We start from the raw sequence: 23,562 nt of genomic DNA on the forward strand, positions 1-23,562 counted from the left end.
GTGTGTTGAACTTTTTTAAGAAGCTGCCAAACCATTTTCCACAGAGGTTAAACCATTTTACATTCTCACCAGCAGTGTATGAGAATTCTAGTGGCTTACCGTCTTCATCAACACCTGGGAAATTCAGTCTTTTTTCACTTTAGCTATTCTAGTAAAGTGTGTATCGGTGTCTACTTGTGGGGCTTATTTTGTATTTTCCTAATGACTAAAGACACTGGAACATGTTTCATATTCTAACTGACCATCCATATATCTTCTCTGATGATATAACTATTAAAATCTTTTGCTCACTTTTTATTTGCCTTGTTGTATGGAGTTTAAGAGCTCTTTATTTATTGTGCATACAAATTCTTTGTCAGATAGATGTTTTGCAAATATTTTGTCCCAGTCTGTGGCTTGCCTTTTAATTTTCTTAACTTTGTTGTTTTTTAAAAATATATACTTTTATTTATTTATTTTTGGCTATGCTGGGTCTCCGTTGTTTTATGGTGGCTTTTCTCTGATTGCCACGAACGGAGGTTGCTCTCCAGTTGTGGTGCACAGGCTTTTCACTGCAGTGACCTCTCTTGTAGCAGAACATGGGCTCTAGGGCATGCAGGCTTCATTAGTGTGGCAAGTGGGTTCAATAGTTGCAGCTGCCGGGCTCTAGATCATAATAAGCTCAGCAGTTGTGGCTCGAGGGCCTAGTTGCTCCTTGGCACTTGGGATCTTCCCAGACCAGGGATCAAACCTATGTCTTCAGCATTGGCAGGTGGATTCTTTACCTCTGAGCCACCAGGGAAGGCCCAATAATATTGTTTTGAAGAACAAAGAATTTTCACTTTGATGACATCAAATTTGTTTTCTGCTTTTCACTCTATTACATTCACCTATTTTTCTGGTTTTATAATTCTACCTCTTACATTTAAATCTTTTGAGTTAAATCTGTCTGTATCATCAGATTTTTGTTTGTTTTGGCATAGTGAAAGTCGGTAAGTCACGTCCGACTTTTTGAGATCCCATGGACTGAAGCCTGCCAGGCTACCCTGTCCATGGACTGGAGTGGGTTGCCATTTCCTTCTCCAGGGGATCTTCGCGACCCAGGGATCGAACTCAGGTCTCCTGCATTGCAGGCAGATTCTTGACCGTCTGGAGCCACCAAGAGGCTCACTCTTGAGGGTGGTACACGTGCACAAATACTTGCCACGAATGCCTTATCCCTATATTTGGAATTATGCCCCCAATCTTTTCCATATCTTCAGGGCTGTACTTTTTTTTTTTTTTCCTGACTGTGGCTTCTGAATGCGAAGCAACTCCGAGAAGAACCGATGGAGCGTGCAACTGCCAACACTACAAGTCGCAAAGAGGCCTCCTTGAAGCGAATAGCCACGCGCTCGTCGTGGCCCAACCAGTTCGCGGCTTCCTAGGCACCAGCTACACAGGCGGCGGTTGCGACCCGGACTCCTCCCTGCTTTCGAGGGGCGGGGCCGGAAGTAATTTACGTCTCCCGGTTGCTAAGAGACGGAGCTTCCACAAACCAGACTGAGGTTCTCAGGCTTCTTTTCCTTCCTTTCTCCGCTTCAGCGTCTCCGAATTCCGTCACCATGGCGGACCCAGAAAATGAAGTCTTGCGAAGCACCTTCCCATCTTACATGGCGGAGGGCGAGCGGCTGTATCTATGCGGGGAGTTCGCTAAAGCCGCCCATAGCTTCAGCAATGTGAGTCGTGCTCTGAAACGTTCAGCTACCCATCACTGAGGTCTTGATGATGCCTGGACCACCCTATTGTTTCCACTATTCCATTGTTACTGATTGATGCACCGCTGTCAAAGATAAACCCCTGTTTAGCCATTTTCTACCATTTCCCATTTGTATTCTACCTGGTTGTTAATAACCAACCTCTGCGCTAACAGTGACCCCGTCTCCTACATTTTGGCTCAAATGTGTCGTCATTGGTCTCCTTCCTCAGTTTCCCATAACTGGCTAGGAGGTTGGCTAGGGGGCTGCTTGCAGAAGGGAAGTCTCTGGCACACAGCTGCTTATTGAAGGTGGTCGGTCAGTAAATAACATCATAAAACTTTACTGTAGTATAAATTGTTCCAACTCACCCTAAGGCGGTAACAGTTGAGCGCTGTTTTTGGATACCAGACACACTGCTAAGTGACAAGCTTAGGGGGAGGTGCTGTTATTATGCCATTTTGAAGGTAAGAAAGCTTTTATAGAAGTTGAGTAACATGCCTAAGATCACTGAACTAGCAGGTGGCAGAGGAGGGATTCAAACTCAGGCAGTCAGACTTCAGTGCTGAGGTGCTAACCTTACCATCATACACTACTGTACTGTCTTGCAAATAAGCTGTTGGATGTTTTATTATGACTGGTTTTTTTTACAACAAATAGCCCACTTGTTACAGATAATGGGGTGGTAGCATAGCTCTCTAACGTGTCCCAAGACTCCTTCTAAAATCAAACTTCTCAGTTGCTACCTAGAGTCTTTAGTCCCTTTGGATCACCAACCGCATCCTAAAACCAGAAATAATGGATCAGATGGACCAGCAATTAAGTTCAGGAGCCCCATCCATTCTCCTTTTTCTGGAAACTATTTCATCTTGGAGAAGCTCAGGTAGAAAAAAAACACCACAAGGGCTTATAGCTTTGGGTGAGAAGTGGTCTTTTCTAGGAAAGAAAGGCTCTTTCTGGAAACGTAGGAAGGTCTTAGACGGAGGTGGGTACAGTCTGATGCCTCAGGAAGGACATCACACTGCAGACTATGTAATGATCTCGGACAGGAGAAGGAAGGACATGGGGACAAGGAGAAGCTTTCCATTCCCACTTTGGGTCCAAAATCACAGTTTCCTTTTGCCTGGCATTTTCATCTTAATCCCCTGAAACAATGATTCATTCTCAACAAGCTATATAAAAAGAGAGGGCATGTATAATGGGTAACACAAGTTGCAGATCATCCTAAAATCCATTTTGTTAGCCTTCAGAATGCTTGGTCTTCAAATAGTATTGTTTTTAAAATGTTTATTTATTTGGCAGCGTGGGGTCTTAGTTGCAGCCCATGGGATCTTCATTATGTTGTCCCTTGTGTCATGGGATCTTGTGGCACACGGATTCTCTAGTTGCGTCACCCGGGTTCAGTAGTTGTGCCGCATGGGCCTAGCTGCCGTGTGGCATGTTGGATCTTAGTTCCCCGAACAGAGATTGAACCCACAACCCCTTCATTGCAAAGCTGATTCTTGCCCCTTGGACCACCAGAGAAGTCCCCTTCAAGTAGTATTTTGAATGTGTTGTACAACCATTTCAGGTTCATGTTTGAATTTGTTAAGCACTAAACACCCTAGGATTCTAAGTGAACTGGAGGAATCCCAGACACTGGGGAAGTTCAGTATATCCGCTGGGTAGTATAGTATATTCTCACATCTCAACCAGTAGTTTCCAAGATAGCTTGTGATATGACCTTGTGAATGATGACTACCTGCAGATAACCTAGTTGACTAAGCAGAGATCAGTGTGGTGCTGGTTTTAGTTTAAAAGGATCCAAAGAAGACCTGTTTGCTGGCCCATGGAGTCCCCCTGAAACTCTGGCAGAAGGATTTGGGCTGCTGTGTCCAGTCCAGCTTCTTACCTCTCCCTGCCAGATGCCTGTTAATCTGAGTGGTTCCTTCTTCAGGCTCTTCACCTTCAGAGCGGAGATAAGAACTGCTTGGTTGCCCGCTCCAAGTGCTTCCTCAAGATGGGAGAGCTGGAAAAATCCCTGGAAGATGCTGAGGCTTCACTCCAGGGAGACCCAACTTTCTGCAAGGTGACTGTGGGGTGGGAGGACTCCTTCTCGCTTTTCTCACTGCCACTACCAGCAGCAGCCTCTGATGGTTAGAGAGCCAGTAGACTGCCTGGAGTTTACTGTTGTGTTCCTTCATAGATCACCTGCCTCTGCCCCTGTATCCCAACATTTGTTCTCAACCCAGGGGTCCTTACGTTCCACCACACCTGAGTCTGGGAAGGCTTTGTCTGTTCCCTTTGATTTGACTTCCTCTCATTTCAGGGGATTTTACAAAAGGCCGAGACCCTGTACACCATGGGTGACTTCGAATTTGCCTTGGTTTTCTACCATCGGGGCTACAAGCTGAGGCCTGATCGGGAATTCAAAGTTGGGATTCAGAAAGCCCAGGAAGCCATCAACAACTCGGTGGGAAGTGAGTGACCATGGGGCCTATGCGCTTATTTGGGAGGTTCTTGGAATCCTTAGGTTTGGAGGGAGACCTCAGGTACACTGGGTGAGCACCCACCACTGGGAGGATTACAGGGAGCCCCCAGCTTAGATTTGGGTGCTCCCGATTTTCTTGAGGATTAGAAACTGTCCACTGGGAGGACTAGTCTCCAGTCCACTGTCCTGAGCACTGCAGCATCTGTTTCTCTTCAAAATCAGATGAATAACACCGTTTCACTCACCCCAGTCCAGAAGAGTAAGCCTCTTTTTGGCCTGGTGTCATAGTACAGAATGAGGTTCTGAGAAGGGCCTTCCCTGGCCCCTGCCTTCCTCCCTTACCACACATGCACCAGGGGCTGGCTCTCCCATCAGTTCATCGTGTGCAGGTGACGGGGGTGGGGGGGGGGGGGTGGGGAGGGGGTGGGGGGGGTGGGGAGGGGGTGGGGGGGTGGGGAGGGGGTGGGGGGGTGGAGGGGGTGGCGAGGGGGGGTGCAGGGGGGCTTACCACTGTGGGTGGCGAGTGTGTAAATGGAAAGGGGCCCTGGTACCCAGGGCCTGTCTTTGTTTGGAAATGTGGCCTTGGGCTAGTGGGAGTGGCTTGGCTGCTCGGAGAGAGAGTTCCACCCTCCCACCAATGGCCAACTATTTCCACATAAAATGTGTGATAGGTTGTGCCTAAGGCCACTGCTGGCCTGAGCCCCAGCTTCTGTCTTTGCAGGTCCCTCTTCTATTAAACTGGAGAACAAAGGGGATCTGTCTTTCTTAAGCAAGCAGGCTGAGGTAAGGGCCTGGCTCTGACTCCACCTCCCTCAAAGGGCAGAGGCCCCATGTGCCTGAGGAGCACAGGGTTCAGTGGCTCTCAGTGCCTGCGAGTGAGGAGCTCCTGCCCAGCACAGGTGGTCAGAGGGTTCTGCCCCAGCCCCCACGAGCTGTTCCCATACCAGACATCCTCCATGGTTCTCAGCACACAGAGGTCCTGGAGGGAGGGGTCTGGGATCACAGGCTCGGGGGGCCTTGGCTGGTGCTCTGAGCTCCTTTCTAAGACTCTGTGGGGGTACTGCTCCATCTTCCCAGAGTATGCGAGCCCAGCAGAAGCCTCATCCCGTGAGACAGCTCGTACACCACCCCAAGAGAGAGAGCAAGCGGAAGGGCTCGCTCAAGAGCGAGAAGATTGTCCGCCAGCTCCTGGGTGAACTCTACGTGGACAAGGAGTACCTGGAGAAGCTCCTGTTGGATGAAGGTGTCGGACACTTTGTTTGCAGCAGGGAATTCAGGGCAAAGAAAACCTGGGGTGGATGCTTAACACATGAACCAGAGGCAAAGCCTATAAAATGATATTTGCTGACACGTTCCTCTGGACAGGTTCCACTACTGTTCTCACTTTATAGATGAGGAAACTGAGGCATAGGGAGGTTACATAACTCAGTGATGCAGCTCTCAGATTGGAAGCCCAGAAGTCCAGTTTCAGAACCAGTGCTCTTAAGTGCTCTGGTACCCTGAGTGGGAACGCTAGAGATCTGGGTTTCTTTACCACCTTGGTCCCTGAAGGGGCACCCCCCTGAGCCTTCAGTGTGTTCCAAGGGCAAGGAAATCCAGCTCAGAGGTGCTCACAAGGGACTCCCAGGACTGTCGAATTAGAATGTCCTAAAATCTCATCTGGTCTAATCCCTTCTATTATCGGTAAGGAAAGAGAGACCGTGAATGGGGAGTAACTTGTCCAAGGTGACAAGCAAGTTAGTGGTGGAGCTGACAGCAGCGCCAAGGCCTCCTAACCTCCAGTTCCACACTCTTCCTGCTGCACCACACTGGTGGGAACAAGAAATAGGAAGGCGCCTTGAAGTGAATATCTCGTATGAACACTGGTGGTGGGAGTGTTGCCATTAAGCTGTTGAGCCTGCACAGGGATCACTCTCAAATCCAAGGGCTTTTCTCCAGAACTGACGTCCCAAGGTCCTCTATAGGATTCCCTGCCGGTTGCATCTCAGGGGCAACTTCACAGCTGGCCCATCTCCTCTGAACAGGCCTGGACGCTTCCCTCTATATAGAGGAGCTTCCAGGGAGGGAAGAGGTGGCCCACATGTTACCCAAAAGGCCTTGCAGCTTTACTCCCGTTTCTGACCTCTGCTCAGGTGAGCGAAGAGAGCTCAGGCATGCCCCTCTGGCTCCCAGTTTTCCCTGGCCCACTTGGCACCCAGGGACTCACTGGGCACTGGCAGCTGGGACCAGGTTATGCATTTCTACTCTGACTACTCTGAGGACAGCTTGAAATAAAGGAGCCCTGAGGGCTGGAAGCCTCTCAGGAAGCAATCCACCAGCTGCTGCTTCTGCTAGCTCGTCATGTCTTGCCATGAGGGGCCTATGCGCTAAGCCCTGTACCATAGGAGTGCCACAAAGAGGGGGCTCTGGCTTCATCTGGTCCCAGATAGACCCCCTCTCCCACCCAGGTGCTCTTGATTTCCTTACTGTCCCACAGTTCCAGGTAGAGGTCCCCCCAGGGACACCTTCAGTTGAGAGGGGGTGACTCCCTTCAATCCCTGTTCTAGTTGGCTCCTCCCCACCCCCTTCCCCACAGATCTGATCAGAGGCACCATCAAGCATGGCCTGACCGTGGAGGACCTCATCATGACGGGCATCAACTACTTGGACACGCGCAGTGACTTCTGGCGGCAGCAGAAACCCATCTACGCCAGGGAGCGGGACCGGAAGTTGATGCAAGAGAAGTGGCTGCGGGACCGCAAACGCCGTCCCTCGCAGACAGCCCGCTACATCCTCAAGAGTCTGGAGGACATTGACATGTGTGGGTGGTATTCTCAGAAGGGCTGGCCCATGGCCAGTTGGGGCCAGAGCCACATGGCAGCTGGAGCCCCCTGGCTTCGCTTGGCCGGTGGATGGAATCTAGTGGGGCGAGGGGTGGGGGGGGTTAGAATGCAGGCTCTTCTGTCGGCCAGGGGGAGACTGCTCCCCCCTCCATAACACCTCTTTCCTTTCCCAGTGCTGACTAGCGGCAGTGCTGAAGGCAGCCTTCAGAAAGCTGAGAAAGTGCTGAAGAAGGTACTGGAATGGAACAAAGAGGAGGTGCCCAACAAGGATGAACTGGTGGGAAACCTATACAGCTGCATAGGGAATGCCCAGATCGAGCTGGGGCAGATGGTAGCAGCCCTGCAGAGCCACAGGAAGGACCTGGAGATCGCCAAGGAGTAGTGAGTGCCTGCACGGGCTCGGAAAGCCAAGTGGCCAAGGCCCAGCTACATACTGACCTTTCACTGGGGCTGCTGGGGCTGGGGGCTGAGCCCCCGCTTTCTGCCTGTGTGCTTGAAGTGGATACCCTGGATTGAGGAGCCACCTCCCTAGGATAAGAGCACATCTAGACTGTCAGCTTTTTTGCCACAAAGAGGGAGGGTAGAGGCCCCAAACTCCAAAAAACTCCCTGTGGTTTGGCTCTTAGGTATATTTTTATTTTTTAAAAAATGCTTATCATTTTATTTATTTGTTTGGCTGGGCCAGGTCTCAGTTGCAGCCTGCAGGATCTTTAGTCTCTGCAGTGGCATGCAGGATCATTTAATTGCAGCATGTGGGATCTAGTTCCCTGACCAGGGTTCGAACCTGGGCCCTCTGCATTGGAGCACAGAGTCTTAGCCACTGGACCAGCAGGAAAGTCCCAAGAGCTTAGGCTTCTGAGCTGTACCTCCCAGCTGCGGGGCCTTAGGCAGGGCACTTAACTAACCTCTCTCAGCCTCTGTCAAAGGGGCACAATGGTAGCCCCTACTCAGTAGGATGAGAAGGAGAATGACCTGCAGAAATTCACATAAAGATCTCAGAACAGCACTGTGTATCCATGATCTCAGAACAGCACTGTGTATCCATGATGACTATTGTAACGTCAGCTCTCATAGGAACCAACTCTTCCCAAGACTTGATGCCCACCCCCAGAGGTACCATCCCTTTCTGGGCACCCTGGTTCCAACCTCTGGAGTCGTTCATGACTTTGTCTTGCCCAGTTTTACTCGCCCCGCAGTTCTGAGCCCCCTCAGCCTCCCATCCTCCCATGCCCACTCAGGTCAGCCCTCGCCTCTCCGTCTCCAGCCGCTCTCATAAGTCACCTCCAGAGACGCACTACTTCTTACCTGTCAACTGTTTTCCTGCTGACAAACAGGCCTTGGCCTCTCACTGCCCACAGGTTCAAAGCAAATGGGCCTTTCCTGGTCACTCAGGGCCCTCTCTGAATCCACTTCTGCACAACCCTCCAATGTCAGGCCATTCTTTGGGTCAAACTGGATTTCCTGAACACACCCACCTCGTGTCCTCTCCTCAGTCACCAGAACCCTATAAGCTGTCTGTCCATTTCCAGTTCATTTCTTACCGGCCTCCCACTGTGCAGAGCCAGAATCTCGTGTTGGGCATTCCTGGTTCTCAAACAACAGCCAACTTTGGAGATGGACCTGGCTTTAATTGCTGCCTGGGGCACTTAGAAGCAGTGTGGTTTTAAGTTGCTCACTCTCAGTTTCCTTATCTCTAATGAAGGCATGATAATACTGCCTCATGGGGAATTTGAGGATTAAATAAATATAGACAGTATTTAGGGCTTCCCTGGAGGCGGCTCAGATGGTAAAGCATCTGACCGCAATGTGGGAGACCCGGAGTTCGATCCCTGGATTGGGAAGATACCCTGGAGAAGGCAATGGCAACCCTCTCCAGTATTGCCTGGAAAATCCCATGGACAGAGGACCCTGGTAGGCTGCAGTTCATGGGGTCGCAAAGAGTTGGACACGACTGAGCGACTTCACTTTCTTTCTTTCTAGACAATATTTTGGACCCAGTCTTTTCCCATGCCTTAAACATAAATCTTCACATCTTGCCAGCCCTCCCCTCCGAGCTCTCAGACCTGCATATCCAGCAGAGTCTGAGGCATTTCCACTTGATGTCCCATGGGAGCCCCCAGTTTGACATATCCAAAGTGGAATCCATCATCTTCCTTCAAGACCTCTTGCTCCAGGGCTCCCTTTCTGGGAGAATGGCACTGGTGGCTGCGTTGTCCCCAGGAAGGAGCCCAGGTGGCTTCCCAGACACCTCCCTTCCTTTGCTACCCACACCAGCCTGCCATGTCCTGTCCATGCCTCTTCCTCCTATCGAGAGAATCTTCCCTTCTGTTCCCCTCCCACAGCTCCATCCACGTCTTCCTCACTTCTTGCCTATTTCCTCTGACCTGGGTTTCCTGCCGCCCAGCTGGCCCTTCAATGCAAAACATGTCCAGCAGTGAGGTGCAGTCCCAGTGCCCGCCCCGCCCTTGCTGACCTGACTTCTCCTCATCTCTGTTCACTCGGCTGTCTCCAGGCCCTTGGGCATCCTGAACCCTGGCAACAGCGCATGGCTCTGCTCCTACTCAGCCTTCTCTTTTGCCAGCGCTTTCTTCATCAGCTCCCTCCTCCCTGTCCTTCAGATTGTAAAGAAGTGTTTTCCCCCCAGGGAAAGACCTCCATGTGCCCAGAGTGACCTAGCAGCCCTCGTCCACGCTCCCCCCGCACATGCCACACATTTCATCTGCCTGATAGACCTTAGACTTCTCTGTTCCGTTTCTCTCCCCAGCACCTGCCCCATAATGGACATGCAGTGAATATGTGCTTAGTGGCTGATTACATAAACAGAGGTGTCCCTGCAGCAATGTTGGTTCCTTCTCAGTCTCTGTCCACAGGCTTCCAGTCTCACCCGTGAGTCTCATGTGTATGCCCCACATGCTTCCTCAATCAGATCAACCTCACCCCCTCCTCCAAAGACTACCATCCTTACAGCCGTGGCTCAAATCCGACTAGTCTGAGTAGCTTTTCCAGTGACCTTAGTCAGCCCTCATTTCTTTCCCTGATTACTGTATAGATGATTTGATTGCAGGCTTTCCCCATCCTGCACATCTTAGTACACATTACTTAGTTAGCTTAGTACACATTACTGTTATGAGTAAATCAACATATTTATTCACACCACAACAGAGCAGCCACTCTGGAAGGGGGAGCCAGCATCAGAGCTGCAAACACGGCCCAGGAGCCCCAGAGAGGGGAGATGAGGGAGCCTCTGAGAGAAGGGGGAGATAGGACCAGGGGGTGGCCCCCCAAGGCAGAGGGACAGGGCAGGGGTGGGGGGTTTGGGGTGCTCCAGGTAGTGTTGGGGTGGCCAGGACCTGTGGGGAGTGGGAGGAGGGGAGGCCACGCTGAGGTAGTGAGGGCCGATAGGAGTCTGTTCTCACACCAGTCCCAGAGGTGCTGTACTTGACCCAGGACGTGTGGTGCTGAGAGCAGGACTCAGACGTCTCCCCTCTCCCCAGTCTGGGGGCCACGTTGAGATAATGTCCTCCTGGCCCCTTTGCAACATATTTACTTGCGTATTTATGTGCATGTACACACACATAGCATTAAAAAAGTATATGTTCCTTTATGTGGCTGTGCCGGGTCTTGGTTACAGCATGCGGGATTGATAGAACATACAAACTCTTAGTGGTGGAATGTGGGATCTAGTTCCCTGACCAGGGATCACACCGAGGGCGCCTCCCCTGACTCCACATTGGGAACATGGAGTCTTAGCCACTGGGCCACCAGGGAAGTTTCCCCATAGGAGTTTTTTTAAACAGAAATGACCCATTTCGGTGGGTCTTCTTTTTAAAAAGCCTGTGTCTTGGAAAGGAACGTCTCATTCTTCGAATGGCTTCAGAGAAAGGTGTTTCGGCGCCTGCAATAACGTGCGTAACCGCATCCCTGGGCAGCCACTGAGGCTGCTCCCCTTTTCCAGCACACACAGAGCTCCAGTGAGACCGCAGACACATGTGGGTATGTCTGTGAGTGGAGGGAGAGCTTGGTCAGATTTGCATGTGAGAAGGCAGCCCAGCCCTGTGAGGAGAGGGAATCGAACAGAGCTTCCTGCCGCTGGGGGTCAGGGGCTGAAGGGCTGGGGGACAATGGGAAGAGGGGGAGCTGGCCAGGGAAGGAGGGAATGAAGGGGATGCTGTGGGAGGGGGCTCAGGTTGGGTTTCTTGGTTTATTTGTTGGGAAGGAGATATTTTTTAAAAATGTATTTTTGGCTGCGTTGGGTCTTTGTTGCTGCACACAGGCTTTCTCTGGTTGTGGCAAGTGGGAGCTACTCTCCAGTTACGATGCACAGGCTTCTTGCAGCAGCTTCTCCTGTTGCAGACCACAGGTCTTAGGGCATGCAGGCTTCAGTAGTTGTGGCTCACAGGTTCTAGAGCTCGGGATTCATTGCCCCACGGCTGGTGGCATCTTCCTGGACCAGGGATCGAACTTGTGTCCCTTGGATTGACATTCTTAACCACTGGACCACTTGGGAAGTCTCCCGCACATTCATTTTTAATACGAATATGGCATCGGATATTGTGCGAGCTCCTATATTCTGACTTTTTTTTCATAATCTGATTTTTTAACTTAGATGTATCAAGGATGTTTTTTGTACGCAAAAATTGCACTGATTGCATTTAGATTATTTCCACCGTTTATTATTATAAACAATATTTTAATGAGTATTCTTGTCATATTATCTTCTGGAGGTAAATTTCTAGAAGGGGAGTTGCAGGACCAAAGGGGTGTCTTTGTAGGCTGTTGCTTGTTTGCCCTCCAGAGAGATTCTGATAATGTCCGTTCCCACAAGAGGGCCAGGGTACCTCAGCCTTGCCAGCCTGGGCATTGTCCCTTCAACTGGCCCGTCTTTACCTTCTTTCTAGTTTCCATAGTGCCTAGAATGACCTTGTCTTGCTTCTTCCCTACAGCGATCTTCCTGATGCCAAGTCCAGAGCCTTGGACAACATTGGCAGGGTTTTTGCCAGAGTTGGGAAATTCCAACAAGCCATTGACACGTGAGTGACCCAGGACCACCCCCTCCGTACTCAAGGGCCAGGACATCCCAACTTCCCCCTGGACTCCCAGCCTGGGGCAGGACGTCAGGCAAAGAGGCATCGGAAGACCCGAATTTGGCTCCTGGCTATGCTAGGCGACCAGGAGAAAGCCACTTTGTAAACTCTGGGGCTCGTCAGCTATATTAATTAGTAGAATAGAATCAGCATTTTCTCCTAATTTCCCGTTGACAAACATCAGGACACTTGTTTTTAGGCATGTGCATTATCGAGCCTCTCCCCTGGACGTTCTCATTCTACAGGTCTGGGCTGGAGCTCAGGAATCTGATTTTAACAAGTTCTCCAGACAACCCTCACCTCTGGCCAAGTTCATGACTGGCTGGACCATTGACTTCTGGGAGTTCTTTGGAGGTTATTCTGTGATTCTCTGCAGTCACATGGGGGTCACTGGGAATAGAGCCTGAGCTCCCTAGAGACCTTAATTGATGGACTTTTGATGTCCAACCCTGGGGCTGGTGACCTGCTCCAGTGGGGTGATTCAGCCCCTCGGAGCCTTAGGGGCGGGCTTGACTGCAGAGAGAAATTGTGCTTCAGGCATTCGTTGCCTGACTAGAGCAGACTTGTTGACCGGAGCCTGGTGCTCCAGGTCATTTGGTTTCCCCAGTGGCCCGTGGTGCCTGTGTGCCAAAAGACAGAAGCATGTGAGCATTCACCTCCCCATTCATGTCTTTTCATAATAAAATGTTTTATAGTAAATATGTGCTTAATGTGGGGCTTCCCTGGTGGCTGAGCTGGTAAAGAATCTGCCTGCAATGAGGGAGACCTGGGTTTGATCCCTGGGTTGGAAAGATCCCATGGAGGATGGAAAGGCTATCCGCTTCAGTATTCTGGCCTAGAGAATTCCATGGACTGTATGGTCCATGGGGTCGCAGAGAGTCAGATGTGCTTAACCTTAAATTATTCATTTGGAAAATATAGAAAATTAGATGAGGAAGTCTTCAGTCCCACCATCCAAAGACAAGTGTTCATTCTGATTCTCCTCTGACTTTTATTGATATTTTGTTTTTTCATCCCAGTCTTTTTCATTGTGTTGATTTTCTCTTAAATGTGCTTAATCATATTCTTAGAGGTTATGTGTGGGCTTCCCTGGTGACTCATATGGTAAAGTGTCTGCCTGCAATGAGGGAGACCTGGGTTCAATCCCTGGATCGAGAAGATCCCGTGGAGAAGGAAATGGCAACCCACTCCAGTACTCTTGCCTGGAAAATCCCATGGATGGAGGAGCCTGGTAGGCTACAGTCCTTGGGTTTGCAAAGAGTCGGACACAACTGAGCAAATTCACTTTGACTTTCAAAGGTTATGGAGTTATTTCAAATGCTATTTTACAAGCATTATTTTCAACTGTGGTATCAAAGCCAATTCTATAGATGCACCAAAATAACCCTGGTAGTTTAAAAAATATGATAGTGCTTGTTAGCTCCACTCCTGCTCCTAAAAGAACTGGTAGTTGGAAGACAGTTTTCCTTCTGCCACCAGTAGGAAGCCCAGCCTCCTAAGTCCGAGTACAGGGCCTGAGTGGAAGACGCTGACCCAGTTCTTGGTGTCTCCAGGTGGGAGGAGAAGATCCCTCTGGCCAAAACCACCCTGGAGAAGACCTGGCTGTTCCATGAGATTGGCCGCTGCTACCTGGAGCTAGACCAGGCCTGGGAGGCCCAGAGCTACGGTGAGAAGTCCCAACAGTGCGCCGAGGAAGAAGGGGACATGGAGTGGCAGCTGAATGCCAGCGTCCTGGTGGCGCAGGCACAAGGTACAGTGCCCTTCCCAGCCCTCAGGCCCTGCCGTCACGCCCGCGCTGAACTTTCCATCCTGATGGGCCAGACAAATCCTGATTCTGAGAGTGGGGATAAACCCCCATGTTTTGACCAGTGTGTGTAGTGCCTACTCTAAGCTACACTCAGTCAGGGCTTGGGAGACCCAGAGAACTGCCCCTGCCCTTGAGGAACTCAGCTGAGCTGCATGCAGGCCAGCACAGTGTCACGTCCTCATCGAAACAGCTGCACTCCTCTTGGCTCAGTAGCCTTTATACATGCATTCTCGCTTTAATCACTCTGCAAGCCAGTGCTGGAGGTATTGTCCTCCTTTTATAGGCTGGGAAACGGAGACTCTGAGTGGTGCCGCAGATTGCCCCAGGTCTCGAGAGGGCGCTTTTTTAGGGGGCTGGGAAAGTTCTGAAGCTGAGTTGTGGTGTTCATTGCACAAGTCTATAAATTTTCTAGAAATCATTGAACTGTGTACTTACAAAGGGGTACATTTTACACTGAGTGAATCATATTTCAATACAGTTAATGGGCTTGTTAATAAAACAGCAAGGAATAGGGGTGAGGAGGAACAGATGGAACGGGATTGGCAATGTTTTGGTAATTTTTAAAAACTTTTATATTAGAATATAGTTGATTTACAATGTTGTGTGAGCTTTAAGTGACCAGCAAAGTGATTCAGTTATGCAAATACATGTATCTGTTCTTTTCAGATTCTTTTCCCATGTAGGTTATTACAGAGTATTGCATGGAATTCCCTGTGCTGTGCAGTAGATCCCTGTTGATTATCTATTTTATATATAGTGCTGCTAAGTCGCTTCAGTCGTGTCCAACTCTGCGCAACCCCATAGACGGCAGCCCACCAGGCTCCCCCGGTAGTGTATTAATATATATGTTAATCCCAACCTCCTAATTTATCCCTCCCCACCTTTTCCCCTTTGATAAGTTTGTTTTCTGGGTGTTTCTGTTTTGTAAATAAGTTCACGTGTATCATTTTTTTAAGATTCCACATGGAAGTGACATCATATGATATTTGAATCTAGGTGACGAGTAATGGGGATTCATGATACTATTCCTTTGACTTTTCTGTATATTTGAAATATTTCACAATACAAGTTTAAAAGGAGAAGTAGCTCTAGGCCACAGTAATAAGGAAGCCGCGGAGCTGGGTCTTCTGTTCAGTTTCGGACCTGCCCTGCCCTGGGCACACGGCTGACCCCAGAGAGGGGGTAAGCATGACAGGCACTCTGATCATGGGTTTCATCACTCATTCACTTACTCACATCATTAACGCTTTCCTGGCACCTTCTAGGCACCAAAGCTGGGCATACAGTAGGAAGCAAAATTGGTAACTGTTCCTGCCCTCCTATCTGAGGAGTAACTTTTTTAATATTTATTTGTTTGGCTGCACTGGGTTTCAGTTGCAGCACATGGGATCTTCACTGTGTCACGTGGGTCTTTCACAGCTGGGTACTCCTTTGTGGTGTGTGGGCTTGGTAGTTGCGGCTTGTGGGCTTAGTTGTTCTGAGACATGTGGGATCTTAGTTCCATGGCCAGGGATCAAACCCTCGTCCCATGCATTGCAAGGCGAATTCTTAACTGCTGGATCACCAGGGAAGTCCCTGAGGAGTAACTTTAAAGCAGAATCATTAAGAACACAAAGGCACCAGTTCCAAGTTCTGAAGGCAGAACTTTTCCGCCAAAGGAACCGCATTTAGGGAGGTGGGCAAGAGTTTGGCTGATTTAAGAAACTGATGGAGACCAATGTTGAGCTTCTGGGGGCCAGGAAAGTCTGGAGGAGGGAGGCTGGTAAAGGGCCAGATCCACAGGGCCTCTCAGGCTTCCTTATACATCGTGGATTCTTTCCTAAAAACATAGAGGAAAAAACCACTTGAAAGCTTGAAACTGGGGAAGATGTGATTACTGTGCCTTTTCCTAGAACTCTTTGCTGTTTCTGTGATGGCTTTTTTTGTGTTTGCTTTTTGGCTGCACTGCAACAGGGCTTGTAGGATCCTAGTTCCTGACCAGATAGTGAACCCGGGCCCTGGCAGTGAAAGCGTGAAGTCTTAACCACTGAACCACCAGGGAATTCCTGTCCCTGGTGAGGTCTTGCTAGGCTCTGAGGGCCTCTGGAGGAGCAGGGCACTCACTACTGGCCTCAGTTTCCATGCTGTATGGTGGATAAGTCCCGTCCAACACAGCAGCCAAAGAGCCCCTGGGTTGTAGAGGCAGCCTGGCCAAGCGGGCAGATCTTGGGCTCTGCAAATAGGGATAATTATAGTATGTATGCTAGAGAAGGAAATGGCAACCCACTCCAGTATTGTCGCTTGGAGAATCCCATGGACAGAGAAGCCTGGGAGGGCTACAGTCCGTGGTGTCACAAAGAGTCGGACACGACTGACATGTTTAGTGTGTACGTATCTTCTTCATAGTGTGAAGACATGAGGTAATGGCTACGCATGTAAGCACTTAGAATAGGAATCAGCATATAACAAGCTCTCCAGAAATACTCATTTCTTCCTTCCTCCCCATCAGCTTCCCATAAGTGTTTCCAACAGCGGTAAGAAACAGTTAGTCCCTGGAAAAGCCAACAAAAATATGGATATACCTGTGTGGATTTGTGGATGCACATAGTGAGGAAAAGAAGAGGAAAAGGGCCCCCAGAATGGAGATAATTTCAGGTTATAGATTCAGTTGAAAACAAATAGAATGGTCGTTAATGCTTCCACTCACTTGAATGTTGACTCCTATTCTGACCTACCATGTCAGAATGACGTAGACATTTATTCATGGTGGCCTCTGAGGCATTACTGTGAGTTTTCTTCTTTTCAAATGTGTATTTGAGAAAGAAATGTATATTGACGCCACAGACTTTTCAAACTATGCTAGAATCACTTTTCAAATGTAATTGCCTTTTGCAATTTGAGTTGTGGATCCAAGGCCCTTCTTTCCCCAGGAAGCCTAAAGCAGTTTGTGGGAGAGGGGTAGATCTTGGGGTGCTAGTTACAAGAGGAAGCAGTGGAGGGACTTCTCTGGCGGTCCAGTGGCTGGAACTTCATGCCCCCAAAGTAGGGCGCTCGGGTTTGATCCCTGGTTAGGGAACTAGATCCTGCATGCCACAACTGAAACCCAGTGCAGCCAAATTAATTAATTTTTTAAAAAAAGCAGAAGCAGTGGTATGTAAAGAGAGTGAAGTGTGGGGTTCCCAGCCGTGGCAGGCGAGCACTTTTCTCCTTCCTTCCTGAAATTAAGGTTTTCCAAAGGCAGTCAGTTCATAGCCCTCATCCCTGGCCCAGTGCTAACTGGTCAGGTGAGTGCCCTGGGGTGGATGGGGGGCTGCTTCCTTCCTGGGTTCAGATTATTCCAATATGGGCACTGATGTCCCAGCCACTGGCTCATGAAGAGTCACATCTAGTCCTGCCAGATTGTGTTTGGTGTCCACAGTGTTCTTTACAAATCTGAGTAAACATTAAAAAAGGAAAAAAAAAATAGATGTCTTCTCCTGGAACCATTTAAAGATGGGGTATAGTGGGAATTCCTAATAATGTAATTTCATGGCCTTGAGAAATTTCACAGAAATAACACTTGGAATAACAGCATATATTAAGAAACTATATTGATGGTTCTTTTTCATGTCTTTCTTAGAGTTATAACCTTGTTACAAACCCCAGGGCCAGACCCAGAAGATATTATGACTGGGATCATAAAAGCATAGAGCTTGGAATGCCGGGTCAGCGTCGGGCATGAACGCCGCCTACACACTTGCTAATTGTTCCCAAGACCAGCCCAGAAGGGAATGGACTGGCGTAAACGCAAGGAGCTCTGGACTATGTCAGTGTAGTCCGTGCTATTTAGGAGTATGTGATTGATACGGCATGTGTCTTGAGAAAGATAAGATCTGAGAAAGTCTTATGGTCTGCAGTTAGGAATAAAAGCTGGATTCAGAGTGGACTCTGCACCTCAGTCCAATAGAGGCTGCTGGTCCCCTGACCCATTGCACCAGATTTCACGCTCTCTCTTCATTCTTGTCGCTCGCTCCCAGACCATTAGGGCAACAGTGGGGCAGGATGGAGTTGTCCCCCTGGAGACGCATGATGTGGGCACAGACCCCTTCCCTCACTGACTCTCGGCACCTGAAATCCAAGGCTCCAGTGCCCAGGTTCTGTTCCCTAGTGGTGAGGTGGCCCAGGAAACGTCTGGAAAGGGTGGTGCTGGGCAGCCCGGTGTTGCTGCTCCCGAGGGCCCCTGGCACCCTGATATTGTACCCTGAATATGTACACTGATATTATGTCACTGTCCTCATGCTCCCTTGTGCCCTTCAGTGAAGCTGAGGGACTTCGAATCGGCTGTGAACAACTTTGAGAAGGCCCTGGAGAGAGCGAAGCTGGTCCATAACAACGAGGCGCAGCAGGCCATCATCAACGTGAGCCTCTCTCTCTGGGGGTGGGGATGGGCAGGCCCCGGGACCCTCAGCCCCAGATGTTTATTTCCCCCCAACCGCGGAGCACCTTCTAGGTCGGGCAGTGGCTTTCCAGTGTCTGTGGTTGCCATCAGTTTATATAGCAACCCAACCAATACACATACTGTTAACTTTGTTGTGGCCACACTGCACAGCAACTTAAGGGATCTTAGTTCTCCAACCAGGGATCGAACCCACACCCACTGCAGTAAAAGTCAGCATCCCAACCACTGGACTGCCAGGGAATCCCCCTCGATACACATAGTTTTATTTGAAAAAACATGAAAAATAGCAAGTTTTACAAAACATATTTACCTTTATTATGTACACTGTATTTCTTACTCTATTTTCTTTTTTCTTCTCATTCCTTGTCTTTAATGCTGGCTGAGACCCTGTAAACTGACTTTAGGACTTGCGCTTGGAAAAGTGCAGCCCCCACAGAAGATAATAGGAAAGCAGCGTGATGGCCTCACTCACCAGTCCAGACTTGCGCTGCTCAGTCAGGCGGCCACTAGCCACCTGCAGCGTTTAGCGTAAATGGAGTTAGAAGTAAACGAGCGTTGCAGTTCAGTTCCTCAGCCACACCAGCCACATTTCAAGTGATCAGTTGCCACATAAGGCCTCTGGGTATCACACGGTGCAGATCTAGAGTCTTTCCGGCACTGCACCAAAGGTGATGACGTGGCCCTGGCCCTCAGGAAGCTGAAAACACAGTCCCTCACTCCTGACCGGTGCGGCAGGGACTAGGGAACTCAGACTGAGAACTCCAGCGGGCAGGCAGAGCTGGGCCTTTCCCCTCACGGAGGAGGAGATTTCGAGGTCACCTCGGAGGCTGGGCAGGGCTTTGAAAGTAGGAGACAGAGAGAAGTGCCCATCAAGCCAAAGAGACGCACAGCCCTAAATGGCTCCTCACGGGACCTAGTCCCTGACCTCTCACCCCCTGATTGGCCTCTCCAGGCAGGAAAGCATACGAAGGGGCAGACTGCACTGCCCAAGAACATCCAAGCCTGGCGATCCAGGGCCTGTAGACATTCCCTGAGTGTCTAGAGGTGTTCCACCCACGGCAAGTCACAGGGAGGGCTGCAAGAGAGCAGCGTTGCCCTCAAGAAGCAGCACAGGCTGAGTTCCCAGTCCCTGGCTGTCCTGCAGAGGCCCTGGAAGCCGCTCTGAAGGCAGGCCAGCCCCCAGCCCCACCCCCACCCATGGTGTGCTGCTGAGTCCCCTCCATGGCTTGCTGCCTGGCTGCAGGCTGAGGGGCTTGCCTTGTCTCCTTTAATCTGGCTGAAGCTTTAGGAATCAGCAGACAGACGCAACCCCTTAAAACGTGCCTGAGTCTGAGGGAAATGAGTTTGAGTCACCCCCAGTGGTGTGTCTCTCATACCACTTAGCGTGGGGAGTTCCAAGTCCATAGGATCCATGAACCTCAGGCAGGAGTAGTCAGAGGAGCCAGGAGGAAGGGGCCGGGGGCAGGGTTGGGGCTTGGGTGGGGAAAGGACAGGTCCTACAGCGTTAAGAGAGTTCACTGATACTCCTCTCACCCACAGGCCTTGGATGATGCTAACAAGGGCATCATTGAAGAGCTGAAGAAAACCAACTACAGGGAGATACTCAAAGAAAAGAAGGAGAAAGGTGAGTTTTGGAGCTGGAAGACGGCATCTTCAGAAACCTGCCTCTGCTCTCCTTCCAGTGGTCCTCGCCCCGCTTCCTGCTGCTCCATCAGTTGGGCTTGGCACTGCCCACTGAACATTCTGATTTCAGTGCCGCCAGCAGCCGTTCCCAAGGCAGGAGGGGGACCCCTCAGCCTATGGTCAGATCCCATGCTGTCTGCCCTGTTTCTTCAATACTTCTGTATTTTTTAAAAAGATGCATTCGTTTATTGTATTATTTATTTTACTTTCTGGCTGTGGTGGGCCTTTGTTGCTGCACACAGGCTTTCTCTGGTTGACTGGGGACTACCCTATAGTTGCGGTGCTTGGCGGTAGCTTCTCTTGTTTTGGAGCACAGGCTCCAAGTGCACGGGCTTCCATAATTATAGTACGTGGACTCAGTAGTTGTGGTGCCTGGGCTTAGTTGCTCTGAGGCATGTGAGATCTTCCCAGACCAGGGATCGAACCTCTGTCCCCTGCATTGGCAGGTGGATTCTTAACCACTGGCGCACCAGGGAAGTCCAATACTCCCATATTTCTTCAATTCATCAAATATTTGTCAAGCACTTGTCACCTGCCAGGGAAGTGTGAGATTCTTGGGGTAACAGAAGCTCGGCCCCTTCCCTGGAGGAGCCCACAGCCCAGTGGGAAAGCCAGGCACCTGAGTCTCCTGAGCAGGGGGCCGCGCTCTGCTGTAAGAGCCTGGGCAGGGCGTTCTCTGGGGTGGTAGGGAACACTTCCAAGAGGAAGAATCTTCTGCTTTAGGCTCCAGAAGATGCCCAGGCGTTTTCCCGGTATGAGGTGAAAGGCTGAGGGCATTTCAGGCAGGAAACAGGAGCAAACACGGAAGCAGAATGCAAGCAGCTTACACTGTGGGGGCTCTTACTGCTGGCCACACTGGGTTAACATCAGCCAGAATGATCTCACTAGATCCTCACTGCCAGGAGGCGGAGGTACTGCTTAGGGAGGAGGACACTGGAGCCTGAACGATCGGCCCAGGTCACTCAGCAGTCTGACTGGGAGCCACACTCACTCCCACCGTGGGCAGCTGCTCTTCAGGGTCAGTAGTGAGCAGGGCAGGGTCGGGACAGGGGGCCCGAGGGCCGGCAGAGGTGCAGAGGTGACAGGACTGTGCCGGTCTAGCCTTACCACGTTCTTTCTCCCGAGTTCCAGGGAGTGAAGAGGCCTTTGATCCCCACCCCCACCCCCCAGGCACTAGCTATCTGACCGGCCGCCATGAAAGGAGTGAGGGAAGAGGAAGTGGCTGGGACTCCAGGCCCCAAGGAGTCGGCAGGGATGGGGGCCGGGCCCCAGAGTGGTGGGGGTGATAAGCCGATCTCCACTCAGGGCTTCCTGCCTGCCCAGGCGCTCTTTTAAGCTTTGTACATGCTGACTCATCGGATCCCTCCTGGAGTACTAGGAAATAAGTGTTGTTTAGTTGCTCAGTGGTGTCCGACTCTTTGTGACCTCATGGACTATAGCCCGCCAGGCTCCTCTGTCCATGGGATTTTCCAGGCAAGGATACTGGAGTAGATTGCCATTTCCTTCTCCAGGGAATCTTCCCGACCCAGAGATCAAACCCACATCCCATGCACTGGCAGGTGGATTCTTTAACGCTGCGCCACCTGGCAAGCCCTAAACAAGTATGACGTGCTTGATTTTACGGATGAGGACACAGGGCCAAGGGGTTAAAGTCACACAGTGGTTTCTGGTCTTGGACAGCCTGGCTCTGGAGCCCATGGTTTTACCGTGGTTCTGCACATACTATTTCTGTCAACTCGACCCGATCCCGTGGGCCCTCCTTCCAGCCACACTGAAGTGAAGGGGAGCTAGGGCTGGGGCTCCCTCGGGGCTTCTGGGAGGACAGAGCTCCTTCCAGGCACCAAGGCTGAAGCCCTCTAGGATCCCGGCACAGCAGTGGCAATCTGGGTGTGGAGTTTCCGGGCACCTGAGCAGTCAGATAACGGCTTTTCATTACCCAGCGCCTGCACGTGGTGGCTGGATCCCCTCAGAGATCTGCTTCTGCCTCCACATGCCGTTGGAGCCGCTCTCAGAAGCCACAGAAGCAATAATGTCAGGGGATGCAGCGGGTGCTCCAAGCATCCTCCTTCCCTGGCTGACAGCACGCTGGGAAAGGCACCCTGAAAACTTGAGGAAGGCCCCCAAAGGCATAGGCAGCTGCTGGGCACTTCCCTTCCTGGACAGCAGGTGGCAGCATTGCATGTGTCTTCACAGCCAACAGCAGCTCTTGCTGGCTCTGAATCCAGAGTCCCTGTTGGCATCTTAGAAACCAGGACTTCCAGGAAGACTGTGGAGGAGACTCAAGAGGAGATTGGTAACTTTTCTCCAATAGCTGGTAAAAACAAGGAGCAAGGATCCCTTGGGTTGTAAAATTGCCCTGCATCTGAACTTCCAGCACAATTTGCTCCTGTTTTTTTACAGGGGAACCTTCCAACAAATGATGAGTGTGCTCCCCAGGGACAAAGAGAAATGCAGAATGAGGATGCCAGAGGCGAGGCCTCTGTCTTTTCCCAGCACCTGAGCTAGTTCTTGTAGGGAAAAAGAATGTGGGCTGGGGGCGGACTGTCCTGGGTTCAAATCTTGGCTTTGCCAATTATATTCAGTGTGACGCCATGTGTGATTTCCCCTTTCTCAGTCTCAGGCCTCTCATGACAAAACTTCACGTCTCTTCTCTCCTTTCTCCTGTTTTTCAGAAAATGCCACTATGTTGGATCAAACACGGACAGCAAAGGAGAAGGAAACGAGGAAAACCAAAGATGAACCTGAGAAGGTGGTGAAGCAGTGGGAGCAGGAGAGACAGCCCGAAGGTGTCTTGTCTAAGGAAACTTTGGGGGTCACAGCTAGGCAGCCAGAACACAGGCAGAGAGAAGACCCAGAAAAAGCCTCATGGAGGAAAGAATCGGGCGCGAAGGAGAGAGGTCCAGGAGACACTGCCAAAGGACAGTTTGGGGAACCAGGCAGGACAGCACAGAACAGAGAGGAAACCAGGGAAATTTACAGGAGGCCTTCAGAACTGGATCAAAACCTTTCAGATGAATCGAGCCCAAGGGAATCAGAAGGACTAGAGAAGAGCCTTTCAAAAACTGATGGAGGAGAGTTGGAAGCACTTGGGAAAACAGAATCAGGAGAAACAAAAGAAATGGAAATAACAGAAAATTCTGAAAAAATAGAAAAAGATGAAAAGGAAGATGAACCCACTGAGTAGCATTAGGATCAGCAGGCTGGTGTTCACAGGGACCATGGAGGTCTTACTAAACTGGACATTCAAGCTGAGATTTGTCTCTTATGTGGACTGGGTCCCACAGGTCACCCTGTCTCTATTACTGTTTTCCCTTTAAATGTGTATCTTTCACTCTTACAAACCCCGCGTCTGTCATTTTGCCTCCTTATCGCCACCCATTCTCAGAAGAGCCTTAGAGAATGAATGCATAAGCATGGGAGTCCCACTTGCTGAGCAGAACGCTGACATTCTGACTAGAGGAGAAACACGGAGACCCCCTCCCCAAACAAGGCCTGACCCACAGTGTCACCAAAGTGTGAAATGTGGTCCTCTCCCCCAGACCCTGTGCGAGGACCTTATGGGAG

General features: G+C 50.4%; 1 protein-coding gene across 1 annotated transcript; it reads left to right on the forward strand.

Annotated features, from left to right (window-relative positions):
• Positions 1,538 to 23,339, forward strand: TTC25 (tetratricopeptide repeat domain 25). The gene is made up of 12 exons (XM_005693836.3): positions 1,538 to 1,697; positions 3,652 to 3,783; positions 4,024 to 4,174; positions 4,907 to 4,968; positions 5,263 to 5,428; positions 6,761 to 6,985; positions 7,181 to 7,388; positions 11,951 to 12,037; positions 13,645 to 13,841; positions 18,174 to 18,274; positions 19,855 to 19,939; positions 22,671 to 23,339. The coding sequence occupies exons 1-12, from the start codon at positions 1,584 to 1,586 to the stop codon at positions 23,180 to 23,182; spliced, it is 2,040 nt and encodes a 679-aa protein (XP_005693893.1). The 5' UTR covers positions 1,538 to 1,583; the 3' UTR covers positions 23,183 to 23,339.

The sequence above is a fragment of the Capra hircus genome, chromosome 19 (assembly GCF_001704415.2).
Source record: "Capra hircus breed San Clemente chromosome 19, ASM170441v1, whole genome shotgun sequence".
Lineage (NCBI taxonomy): Eukaryota > Metazoa > Chordata > Mammalia > Artiodactyla > Bovidae > Capra > Capra hircus.